A 13421-nucleotide genomic window follows, 5' to 3' on the forward strand; every position below is an offset into this window, starting at 1 on the left:
CATTACTTTTACCTTTTTTACATCATTATTTTAAGTATCGAGTTCGTTCCTGTAGGAGATAGCTTGTTTTTTGTGATTGCGCTCGAAGTTTTATTGGAAGTATCTAAGGATCATGATCAATAGAGGTCCAATACCCCTTCTCTTCCCCGAGGTGAGAACTTGATTTGAGGTGAGAACTTGATTTGAGGTTGACTTAATATGAGCTCACCAATACTTCTAGAGTGACAATCTACCAAGAGGAGGGAGCCCATAATTTCCACTTTATAGTTCATTGTCTTTGTATGTGCATTGACATTGTGGGGATTTGATTGCTTTAGTTATATGCATGTGGCATTTGTGACATCTCCCTTAAGTCGTTTGTAATGGAATTTTTATTTCTTAAGTCATATATCGGTGGCGTTTATGAGAGCACCCTTGACTCGCTACTACCTCTTATGATCACAAGGAAATAGAGTTTGGAGGAAATCTATTTATTCTATGATAAAATAGCATCATACATCATAGAAGCATTTGTGTTTTACATATGCAGTAAGGTAAATTAAACCAAGCGGCATGGCCGCTAGTTAATGGTAGTTGGGGGCATTGGCAAAATACATGGTAGTTAGCTTGGGCTTTCATCCAAAGTGTTCACTTGTAAATGTTTTGCCAGAATAATTCTCTTTATTGCTAAGGGAAGCCATTGCATCTAAAGTTGTTGTGAAGGCATCTAAAGTTGCTGTGAAGGGCCTGCTCAGAATAGAGTTAGACACATTTTGGCAAGGAACCATAGGAAATTGCAAGTTGACTGTCATGGTGACTCTTCCTTCTCCTAGGGTGACCATTAACTTGACATACCCCCCCCCCATAGACGGGTTAATGTGCCATTGAAAGTTATAGGCCGAATCCATAGATGAGGACTCAGAAGACGTCAAAATTGGTGATGGTAGTTGTTTTCACTAGAAGAAATATCTCATTTGAAATTCCTAATACCTTTTCACTTTCAGGGAATCTGAGGATATGTCTTTATAATTTCCCAATTGAAGTTTCGCCATCTTATTTGTTTGCCCCCATTAACTTGGAGATTTTTCTTTTTATTGGTTCTTTGGAGGGGTTCCTTTCTTTGGTGAATCTTCTTAACTCCTACGCCCTCTTTTATTGTCCCAACCACCCTTCTGATCACCATCACATATGTACTTACTAAGCCACTCTTTCTTAATCAATTATTTATTGCATGTTTTAGATGGATGCAATTATTTGTGTTGTGGGCATGGCTCTTGTGGAAAACAACAGTATTTGGACTTGTTTGTCTTGGATGATTCTTTGACCGAGTAGGGATTCCCGATCTCATCTTCCTTGAAGTCAGTGTTCACACAATATTTCTAAATTTTCTCCTTTGAATTGTTTAGGGGATTGTAAACGTTGAACCTGGATTATGGTCCGCAAACCTCTTCTCTACGTCACCTGTTATCTCTTTATGGTGCCCGATTGTGTCCATTGTTCCCTTCTCCTAGGCCTCTCTCTCCTTTTTCAACCAGGAGATATTGTTCATGATTTATATATGGTTATGCTATATTCACCAAATCACTTAGGCTACAAGCTCTCTCAAGCCCTAACTTTTCCTAGAACATGTTGCCTGACCTCAATCTCATCTTAAATGACCAACATTTCATCCCATCATTTGTGCCCCCACTGCTACTGCCACTTTTGTAAAGCGGATAGTGTACTCGTACAAGGTATCCTTCTTTTGTTGGGTAACCCTGCTGAATATAACCATGGTCGTGGATTTCCGCTTTCGGGAAAAAACTTATTGCTGAAATCCTCTCAAGAGGTCCTTCCAAGAATCTATGCTCCCATTCGGGAGGGTCTTGAATCAGGTCATTGCGGATCCAATCAAGGTTAGTGAAACGATCTTGCTCTTTACCACCCCTTGGATGTGGTAGTAATTTAGACGAATATCTACGTGCTCAACACTCGTCTAGATCTCTTGTTCCATCATAACTTTGTAGCTTTGAAGGCTTCTCTAATGACCTCAGAATCCTGTTATTAAGGATGCAGGTAGACATTAAGTTCTTTTTTTGATCTGACACCGAAATATCTTCGTCATATATTTCCCTTCTTTGGAGATGTCATACTTGTGAATGATGAGGCCAACAGACCTTGGTTGTGAGGTAGCAACCCAGAAGCCCTTCCTCATGTTGTTGTATTTATAAGGGCCGACTCAAGTAAAACGACTTGATTGCCTTAGGAGATCGCTTCTCGCAAAGTGTTATTCTTTGGTATAATATGTTGCAAGCTTTCTTCAATTCTGAATAGCCCCTCTGCTAAGAATTATGAATCCCGCCGGTGTACCAGATTATAGACGTTGTTCAGTAAATTAGTGGATCCTTGAACTCCAAAATTTTCATGTAATAACTGAATTCCAAGGAGCATTTCCTGCCTAGGTACAGTAGGTAGTGGATAAGGCCAATGTGATGGTTCGCCTTGGTGAATTTTTTATGTAGACCCGAATAACGGGAGAGTGTGGAATGGTGATTAACTAACTCTTGGTGGAGCAAGATCTTCTTGCTTAGGGTTAGAAGGAAACGCCACCAAAACTAGATTGTATTTTGCATGAGGAGAAGCAGGAAGGGGCATAACTTTATTAGATTTAGAGGATGCATCAGCATCTTGCCATTGAATGACAGATCGAGTGGGTTTGGGTGCTATCATGCTTAATGAGTATGATGATGGATTTGTTGGAGGTGGAGGTTGAACCTTCAATGAGGAAGATCAAGAAAGTAGATCTGAATCTTTTAGAAAAGGAGATCTGCATATTTGGATCATAAGAAATTTAAACGTGAATATTCACGAGAATTAGATGTCGATGAACGGTAAAATAAGATATTGGTACGACAGAGCATGTTTTCGGTGCGAAATTGACAATGGTGATAGTGTTTGGAAGGCGAAATTGTCCACTTTTGAATGAATGAAGAATCACTTACTCCACACACTTTACCACGTGAAGGTACTCTTCCGTCTTTGCTTTGGATCTTGCGAGTGGGCGGAACAAAAATGATAATTGTATTTTTAAAAAATTACTGTGTAATTTTATTCATTGCATCATAATATCAACCTATATTTCTTTCTTTTAGGATTTTACTAAAAAAATATATATTTTTTGAGCTAACAAAAATCAATAAATTCACAAACCAAACAAATACAAAAAAGAGGGAATTAATTAACTCTTTGACTCAGGAAGGTAGAGATCGGGAGCAATCTAACCAACCGCCTTTGTCTTGGAATCCGCCGGTGTATGGTAGTTTGAAATGCAATGTAGATGCGGGTTTTAACACTAGAAGGGGAACTACTAATAGAGGTTGGTGTTATAGAGATCATTTGGGGAATTTTGTTCATGCTGGAGTCGCTTGAGATTTTGGGTCTTTGCCAATCATTAAAGCTGAAGCTTTGGCTCTCAAAGAAGCTATCCAAGTTGTCATTGAGCTTCGGGCGGAGAATGTTATTTTCGAAAGTGATTCTCAGATTACGGTTCAAGCTACTAGAACGGGGCTCATTGGTTCTTCTGAATTTTCTTCTATTATTTCTTCTATTTGCAATTTATTGCTTAATTTCCCCAGCTTTGAGGTAAAGTTTGTAAAGCGCCAAGCGAATTCGGTTGCTCATGCCTTAGCTAAGGCGGCCGATTCTTAAACTAGGCGTAGCATTTTTAATTTTCCGCCTCTTTGTATTGAACCATTGCTTATAAATGATATGAATTAAGTTTCTTTTAATAAAAAAAAAATTAACTCTTTGACTAATATTTTCACCCGCATAATATAGTTAACTAACTATATGAAATTAAAATATTACTCCAGTAAGCATTAAAAAAAGTCAAATATTCCCTTAATTACATGTTCAGATCAGATAAAGTCAAGCATTAATAAGCTGTATAACTATAATCTATCTATCTATAAACCAATGTTTGAATCTGGTTAGAAATTGAAAAGGAAAAAATAGAAAGTAGAAAAAAGAAATGAGTGAGATTTGTAGGGTTTGGTTTTTCATAATTCCATTTTTCTTAATCTGCAATTTCCATGGAGCCTATTGCTCCTACGCAGGTTCCACCAACGCGATCATCGATCCAACTAAAGTGAGACAGGTTTCATGGAAGCCAAGGTCTGTTTCTCAATTCACCTCTCAAATTCTAAATTTGGCACTGAAATCAATGTACTGTTATAGTGATTTTGATTTTGATTTTGATTCGATGCAGAGCTTTTGTTTACGAAGGTTTCTTGACGGATTTGGAATGTGAACATTTGATTTCTCTAGCGAAATCGGAACTTAAGAGATCTGCGGTGGCGGATAATTTGTCCGGTGAGAGCAAATTGAGCGAAGTCAGAACAAGCTCTGGCATGTTCATTTCTAAGAACAAGGTTGCTTTGCTTTCAATTCTCTATATTTGTTCATTCATTATTATTGTGAATCCTCTTTCTTATTACTATCATTGTCGAATATTTTAACTAGTTTTGGAAAGCTTAAATTAGTATCCTATTCATTGTAGTTTCAATTGTGTTGCGGGCTTTTATTTAAAACCCTAAATTATAATCATAATTCAGTGCTACGGGTGAATGTTTTGTAGAAATTACAATTTCGTTCGATTTTTTTTGGTCTTTCTGTTGTTTGATGACATCAAAAAATTTACTTATACCAAAAATAAAAGTACTTTCTGAATTCTGTGAGTTTTTTTTTGTGCTTATTCTGTTTAGTTATTTTATAGGATGCCATTGTTTCTGGTATTGAGGACAAGATTGCATCCTGGACCTTTCTTCCAAAAGGTATGTCATATACAAAATCATATTAAAATCTATGGTAACTGATAGAAACCAGAATTTACGGGTAACAAAAGTGTATGATTAATTTCAAATGGTTGAGCTTAAAACTCTTACATTGGTAAAAATGCTGAACAAGAAAAGTAAAGCAGAGTTTTATGAACTCCTAGTCCAAAGCTAGGCTCTTAAACCAGAGAGAAATCTCCCCTAACTGTTTTCTAACAAACTTTCTGAATGCATTTTCCACTCTCCTACAGTCTCTTTTAAAACAGCAAATTCCTTAAAATCAGGGAATATTTTACCTGACTTTTATTCTCGCAGCTTCTACAAGCTTCTAGAAGCTGTGCTGGTGTGGATTGAGCCCAATATTGGGTCATCACACATGAGAACTCTGTTCTTTTCGCATCCTTCTTGAAGCTTCTGAACTTATATCTGTGTTCCAGTGAAATCAGATACAGTGGTTATGGTTTTCTTGTTATTGCTAATTTTGTTAGTTTTTTCTTGTTATATAATGTATGGTTTAAACGCAAACCATTTGTTTTGGCTTCACACATAACAGTTAAAAAGGGTGAGAATGTGAGCTAATTATTCCCTGCATTCTTTGCTTGTCCCTTGCTACTTTGGTAAGTCAAAATCGGGTGTCACAGCTGTGTTTGGCTTCAAAATGAAGGCTTTTAGGCAAAAGCTCAAAACATGCATGTGAAGGATCTGCTGTATAATAATCATGTTTGCTTGTTGAATAAAACTGAGGCAAATGAGTTCAGGAATCAACCGTGATGATAATTTTAGATTTTAGAGTTATTATGATTTATGAAAATTATACGGTCCCTGATCTGTATCCGAATTCCGAACCGTACGGCTATGGATCCTCTCCTTTTTTCTCTTTTGCCTCTCTTACTCTCTATCTCTCTTTTAATCTCACTCTCTCTAGAATATATTTTTCTTTTTTAATCAAGGGAGAGAATAAAATTATGAGAGAGATAGAGAGTAAGGAGAAGGAAAGGGAGAAAATAGAAGGAGAGGATCCAAAATCACCAAGTTTAGAATTCTTATTGCAATTCTATATTCATCTATGCTTCTTATAAAATTTCACTGAACTTTGAACTTGTACCACTTATATAATGAAGCTACACCAAAAGGAAGCTATTAACATGTAATTTTTTAAATAAGGAAACTATTTTTGTCTATTGCATTTAATGACATCTTATATATACATGTTTACTTAAATATCAGTTTTGAACATTTTAAACCAACTCCATTAAATGTTTTCTGTGATAATTTTCCAGTTTTCGCGTTGAATTTAGTTTTCAAAATGACCTTATATTACTTGTCCAGTCCATTTAAGATAAATTGATTTTAAGTTGCCTACTGGAATTGTTAAGTTTATATAAATTTAGCTATTTTATATATCTCAATGTGGACTTTGAATAACTTATTTATATGGAAAGACCAATAGCATAACTCTAGTACCTTTTTTCCCCTAGTTATGGTAGTAGTACATCAAGCATTTGATTAGCTACTAGATATATTTAATTTAATTTGATCAGCATTCAATAAGTACTTGAAAGTTTACCAGAAGCTCCATATCCATCAGGAAACTATAGTGACTCCAAATTCCGAAAGAACACTTTATAAGCGTTCAAAATTTACTGGAGAAATTTGGAAATTTGGGGGACAAATTAAGAAGTATTGCATTGTATCATTCGGGACCCAAAGAGTGGTTTATCTTAAATTGTTATTCACTAGTTCTTCTATGCAAATAATCTTCATAATATCATGTACCAAAAAAAGTCTTCATCTATTAGCATGATCAGTTAAATAAATTTTAAGCTTCTCTTCCCTTCTTCCTCCCCTTGTCTTAGAACAGAAAAAATAAGAATGTGGAGACACTAATCAATTGCTTAAAGTTTTTGATTATTGAATTTCAGATAATGGCGAAGACATACAAGTATTGAGATATGAACACGGGCAGAAATATGATCCACATTATGATTACTTTTCTGATAAAGTTAATATAGCTCGGGGAGGACACCGGGTTGCCACTGTTCTCATGTATCTCACAAATGTAACCAAAGGCGGTGAAACTGTGTTCCCTAATGCAGAGGTTTGTCTAGTATCTAATGCACATGTTTACATAGAATTAAAAACATATTGTTGGAAAATCATTGCCTTTATGATTTTCCAATTTATTACGTATTTTGTTTTTGGCCTTGAGTCTCTATCATGGATCCTTATTCGCTGCAATTTTCCGTGCAAACCTGAATTTATCCTTAACAATGATTCTATTTTTGAGTGAGCCAAATTGTCTTGTCTGACTGTCTGAGCATAGTGTTTATGACTTCATTTGGAGTATCTCTCATCTATTTTTAGTTGCTCATAATCATTCTAATAGTAACTACAACAAGAAATTTAGAGAATCTGAAATGTTTATATTTGATTGGGACCAGTTTTCCAAATGCTCTAATATTTTGATTGTACTTGCAAATAACGGATACTAAGAACACTGATATTTCATGAGGGATAGATTGAGGAGATGCAATATTTTCTTTAACATTCCATACCAAATAGTTGGGAGTTTCTTGGCAAGGGAAATTGTTTCCACCGTTCTTATCTCTTCTTATAGCTAACTTTGATATTTTTATAATACTAGTTACAAGAATCTCCCCATCATAAATTGTATGAAACAAGTGAAGATCTCTCTGAGTGTGGCAAAAAAGGAATAGCAGGTGGGGCAACTATACATTTAGTTACTTTATGGTTTTTCATCTGTATTATTTTGTAACTCCACGTTTGCTCCCAATCAAATTATCTTCCATAATTGTCTTTTTCTTCCGTTCCTCCCTGGGACAATACAGTGAGACCCCGAAGAGGAGATGCACTTCTATTCTTTAGTCTCCACCCAAATGCTATCCCAGACACTCTCAGTCTTCATGCAGGATGCCCTGTAATTGAAGGAGAGAAATATTCGGCAACAAAGTGGATTCATGTGGACTCATTTGATAAGGTGGTGGGAGCTGGAGGGGACTGTGCTGATCAGCATGAAAGTTGTGAAAGATGGGCTGCCCTTGGAGAATGCACTAAGAATCCCGAATATATGGTTGGATCTACTGGCCTTCCTGGTTACTGTAGGAAAAGTTGCAAGACATGTTAAAAGTGTTACTGAATACTTTCCAAATTCCAGGTAGTGATTTTGCTTACTTTCCAGGTCCATTGATTCTCGATATGTATAATGTTTTTGTTACTGCTGTGGATTATAGTGTATTTATATCTCATTATGTATGTTAGCTCTCTGATAATGTTCTTCTGTCACGGTTACACTTCAAGAGGTACGTTCTTGAGTTGTGAATTTGTAATTGTAGGTGATTGGAAATTTTTTCATTGGTTAATTCATAAACCGACATAAAAAGAAAGTATATGTTAAATTTCTTAGTTCGCGGTTTATTATATCAGTCAGTTGTCGCTTTTGTGGAATGATAATATGTAATTTATGAATTCAAAATCACAAGCTTAGTTGTGGTTAGTGGTTAGATATATGAACCAAGAAATGAAAAAGAATAATTGCTATACATGAAATTAAAATTTCTATGCAGAAACAAAGAAAATGCATATGAACTATGTATATTGCATGTATTCTAATTTTTCATTTGTAACTAATGTGTATACTTTTCACATGTGTGTTGATAGTCTTTAAGCGGAATAAGATATTCCCCGGTTAATATTGTCAATATAAAAGTATATGCATAATTCAAATTTAGATTACTAGGAAAAAATTAACCACTTTTTAACTATATAATATGGAAAAAAGGGATATGGATTGACAGTGTAAAATAGTTTTACACTGTCAACTAATGACGATCATGAATCAGGACATGTCAGACTGAAAATTTAAAAAAACTTATATGACATGACAGAACGTTGTATTTTAATTGGATGACATTGTAAAACTTTTTTACACTGTCAGTGCATAACCATTAAACTCATATAATATTACTATTTTTACATATATTTGCAGTTAATTAAAAATGTTTAATGTTGTTAATTGAAAGAGTTTTTTTTTACTAATTTTAAAAGGAATAATTTAATAAATTTGATTTATATTTTACATAAAATCTAATAGAATAATTGTACTTAACTAAATTTTTTAATCAATGTGAAAATAATATTTCTATTGTCATAGTGTTAAGAGATTATAAGCTCCAGGGTTAGATGGTCACCAAGTAATTTTCTACCAGTTTCAATGGGATGTAGTTGAAGAATCATTGGTAAAAACATCTTTCATGATCCTTTAAAGGTGTTACTTTGATTTCTAAAGTAGAGCACAAGTGTATCACGAAACAATCTACTAATCTAGCACTACATCTTATATAAATGTCTTTTAAAAAATCATTACTAAATTGATTATGTAATGTCTCTTATAGAATCCATCTTATGTAATGTCTCTTATAAAATCATTACTAAATTGATTATGTAATGTCTCTTATAGAATCATTACTAAGTTGATTATATAATCAATTAACTATCAATTATTACTCCATCCGTCCCACAATGAGTGACCTATTTAAAATAAAATGATGTCCTAAAATGAATGACTCATTTCAATTTCCAATACACTTTTTCAATTCTACCCTCTAATTAATAAAAGTTTCATCATTTCCAATACATAATAAGGGTACTATAGTAAAAATACTATTCTCTTTCATACTTTTAACCACTTTTCTTAATCTGTATGAAATGGTGGGCTGTGTCACAATGAACGGAGTTGAGTATTACTCAACTATTCAACTATCTATCCATTAAAAGAATATATTTACAATCTATCAATAATATCTTTTACTTTAAAAATTTTAACATTTGCGAAAGGATAAAATAGTAAAAACATAATCTCTGAATTAATTCACCTTACTTCAACTAAATGCTATCAAATGTCAAGTTTTTATTTGATACTTTTTCAACTTTCATTTTTTTCCACACTTCTCACTCTTTCACTCTTTCATTCACCATTTCTCTTTCCTACATTTTTTCACTTTCATTTTAATTTTTCTGTTTCCCTTTTTATTTTTCTAAGCATAAATAAATAAATTGAATCTTTAAATTGAACAAAGAGCAACACATAAAAATTTAGTCAACTGAAAACATAATTATTTTATGATTATTAAAAAAATATTTTTAAATATTAAAATTTATATTTTTCTCACGGGTCACTATGAGCAACATATCGATTTTATTGTCTTTATTTGAGACAGAATTCTTATTTTAAAATGTCAAAAGTTTAATTTTTCTCACGATCCATTATCGGCAAAATACCTATTTTATTTTAACTAACAATTATTTTTATTTGACACACAAAATTATTATTTTTAAATATCAAAATTTTTATTTTTCTCACAGGTCACTATCAGCAAAATACCTATTTTATTTTAGTGAACAATTGTCTTTATTTGAGACATAAAATTCTATTTTTCTCATAGACCACTATAAGCAAAATACATATTTTATTTTAATTAACAATTATCTAAGACACAAAATTTTTATTTTCAAATGTCAAAACTTTTATTTTTTTCACTGGCCACCGTCAGCAAATTACATATTTTATTTTAATTAACAATTTGCTTTATTTTAGACACAAAATTTTTATTTTTAAATGTCAAAATTGAATTTATATTATTATTCATTTTATAATTAAATAACTCATTTGAAATTTACTGCCTTCTTCGCCGTTGTAAGACGTAAAGGGAGTCAGGGTTGATGTTCGATTGGTGGTAGACCACCGTGAAATAAGTGTCAAGCATCTCATGTGGTGAGATAGCGAAAAGATTTGAGTTCGTATGGAGACATTCGATTAGTGTGGATCTTACTTCGAAAAGGGAGCCCAAGTCCTTTCTTTACTGACCGAGTAGGGTTATCGCCAAGCAAGATAAAGTTAAACTCACTGTGTCGGACGAAGCTAACTTTGTCTTCACGCGCGTCCAAGTCAAAGTGCTAGCGTTCCCAGGCTCTTCTTCTAGTCTTGTCTCCGACACGAGACTGCCTTTAAGGATTAGTTCTTTGATCCGCTCTACTTCCTCCATGTCAGCACTAATAATGGTCAATTTTCCTTCGCTATCATGATATGCTACCTTGAGGTGGACCGAGGATGTAACTGCGTATAACTTTTTGAAGAAGGATCTCCCTATGATATCTGCGTATAACTTTTCGAAGAAGGATCTCCCTAGGATATCTCTGAAGAAAATTGCCAAGAAATTGAGGATTGTCTTTCTCTCATGCACTCATTCTCCTAACGAAAACGCCAGATTTATCATTCTGCAACGGTGAGCTACCAAATCGTTAAAGGTCAACAAATCTTTGTTGCAATACAGATTTTGATTTGGTTGCTGGAGGCCTAGTTGCGCCAATGCGCCAGTGTAAATGATGTTGCAAGAGATTCCATCATCTACTAATAATCTTGTTAGATTTCGATCATAAATGGCAACAATTAGGATTAGCAGGAGGTCGAAGTTCAAAGTTTCATCGATCTTTTCACAATCTAGAAATCCTAACACCAATCGATCTATGCTTTGCTGATCAATTATACTTGTAGTTAGCGAAAAACACTCTGATGATGGATTGCTACTCAATTTCCATGGCTTATGACATTTTGAATCAAAATAATAATGTTAGTTTTTGTGAAATTTGTGCTTTTTTTCATACATTTATAAATAAAATATATCCAAATCTTTCATTAAAATTTATGATTTAATCGTGTTCTTACTATAGGGTGCTTGGTTTCGTTTAAAAAAAAAACTAGCCGTGGTGGTTGGTTCATAGAAAGAGAAATAATAAAAAATCTTCTCTAGTTTTGTATTTATTTTAGTTTTGACACTTTAGTATTGATTATTCCTAAATTTGATGTTGTTAAGTTCTTCTATCTAAAAATTTCTCCTCGTCTATGATATATAAACCAATTCCTACTATATTTTAAATAGAAAAAAGCATCAAACATTAAACCATCAACTATTAGTAATTACTACTTTACTAAGTACTATTTTACATATTTGTAGAAATTATTGACACATTTCATCTCTTCCAATTTCCAACCTCTTCCTTACAACTAGTGAAGCCAAGACAAAACCGTTATCCCAATAATAAGAGAAAAATACAAAAGCAAACGTTGAACTATTGATATTGACACTTGGTGCTATCTAAGCCTTCAAAATTTTAATGAGACGTTTGTTTGAGCACATATATAATATGGTGATGGTGGAACTTGGAAGAGCCAAGAGGCCAAAGGAAAGGATCACATAGAATCATGTCAAATCACATGAATGAGAAAGATGCCCATGTTTTGTGGTCCTTGTGTTCCAATATAAGATGCTCAATAATTTTTGTTCCCAAAGATTTATCTTGTTGGTCCTATCCTATAAGTACAATAATTTTTTTGTCAAATCGCATGATATTATTGTTGAGTTTAAAACCTTAACATGTTAAAAGTATAAAACTAAATTTGAGTGATTAGTGTTAAAAAAAAACCCCACACATGATCTAAAAATTAAGTGATTATTGTCTTTAATTAAACTAGTATTACTATTATGTCATAGGATACATATAGATTATTGTGGTATATCATGGTGGATGAAAGTTGTATATTATTCGCAAGGCCGGTGATACACCTGTGCAGTATGGTCCACTGCACAGGGCCTCTAAACATAAAGGGCCTCCAAATAATATGACATTATAATTTTTACTTTTTACCTAACTTTTATTTAGATAGCATTAAGTAGATGATAAAGCTCCGTAACAAATCCAACAAAAGAAACTGCATAACAAATTGAACTAATAACTAAAAACATATACACTATTCATGTTTTTTTTCTATCAAATTTTTCTTTATGAATTTTTAAATAATAAGACTCATAATTAATTATTATTATTAGTAATATGTATGTATAAGAATTGTAAATTGTAATCATCATTCTTTTATATATTTAGGAATATTTATGAATATCATTAAATATTTTAATTATTTTCTTTCTCATCAAATAATTAATATATTATACCTTATTCAAATTTAATTTATTAATATGTTTCAAAATTATTTAAGATTCTTGTGAAATATTGGTCTTTTATATTTTTTAATATTATATTTTTATTATTATATTTTTATTATGTTGCGTAGACATTTTTATTTTAATTTTTTTTATTATTTCTATTTTATAAGTTTAATTTTAATTATTATTTTCTTTCCTTTTATTGTTAATTTTAAAGTTGTAGCTTTATTTGATACAATTGTTAATTATCTCTTAATTGTATTTATTAGTTCAATTTTATAGTTGTCAACCTAATTCAAATTTCAATGCTACAAATTTTATTGAAAAAATATGAACACTGGTATCCTTGAGTTTAGTTGGATACCAATACCCTTAACCAATTAAACATTATAATTCAACACCACGTCACTTTTTATTTTATTTTATTTTTAAAATAAATTAAAATTTTAATACAAATTGCACTAAAGGTAACTGTATCCAACTTAAATTCATAAATACCAAAGAATTTACCTAAAAAAAAAATCAAAAAATTTCGGTTTTAACTTTTCTTCTTCCTTCCATTCTTCATTAATAGCTCTTAAATTGTGTCTTAAAATTAGAAAATTTAATTTTA

The 13421-nt window shown here is 32.6% G+C and overlaps 1 protein-coding gene across 1 annotated transcript; it reads left to right on the forward strand.

Moving 5' to 3' along the window:
• Positions 1–3906: 3906 nt before the first annotated feature.
• LOC131595516 (probable prolyl 4-hydroxylase 4) lies at positions 3907–8162 on the forward strand. The gene is made up of 6 exons (XM_058867872.1): positions 3907–4131; positions 4226–4388; positions 4733–4790; positions 6713–6888; positions 7435–7510; positions 7640–8162. The coding sequence occupies exons 1-6, from the start codon at positions 3989–3991 to the stop codon at positions 7933–7935; spliced, it is 912 nt and encodes a 303-aa protein (XP_058723855.1). The 5' UTR covers positions 3907–3988; the 3' UTR covers positions 7936–8162.
• The last annotated feature ends 5259 nt before the right edge of the window (positions 8163–13421 follow it).

The sequence above is a fragment of the Vicia villosa genome, linkage group LG4 (assembly GCF_029867415.1).
Source record: "Vicia villosa cultivar HV-30 ecotype Madison, WI linkage group LG4, Vvil1.0, whole genome shotgun sequence".
Taxonomy (NCBI): domain Eukaryota; kingdom Viridiplantae; phylum Streptophyta; class Magnoliopsida; order Fabales; family Fabaceae; genus Vicia; species Vicia villosa.

Excerpts from the sequence above, each read along its gene's own strand:
- LOC131595516 (XM_058867872.1), top strand. The coding sequence starts at position 3,989 with ATGAGTGAGATTTGTAGGGTTTGGTTTTTCATAATTCCATTTTTCTTA. Across the intron at positions 4,791-6,712 it reads CTGGACCTTTCTTCCAAAAG|ATAATGGCGAAGACATACAA; the intron begins GTATGTCATATA and ends ATTGAATTTCAG. Across the intron at positions 7,511-7,639 it reads TGGCAAAAAAGGAATAGCAG|TGAGACCCCGAAGAGGAGAT; the intron begins GTGGGGCAACTA and ends GGGACAATACAG.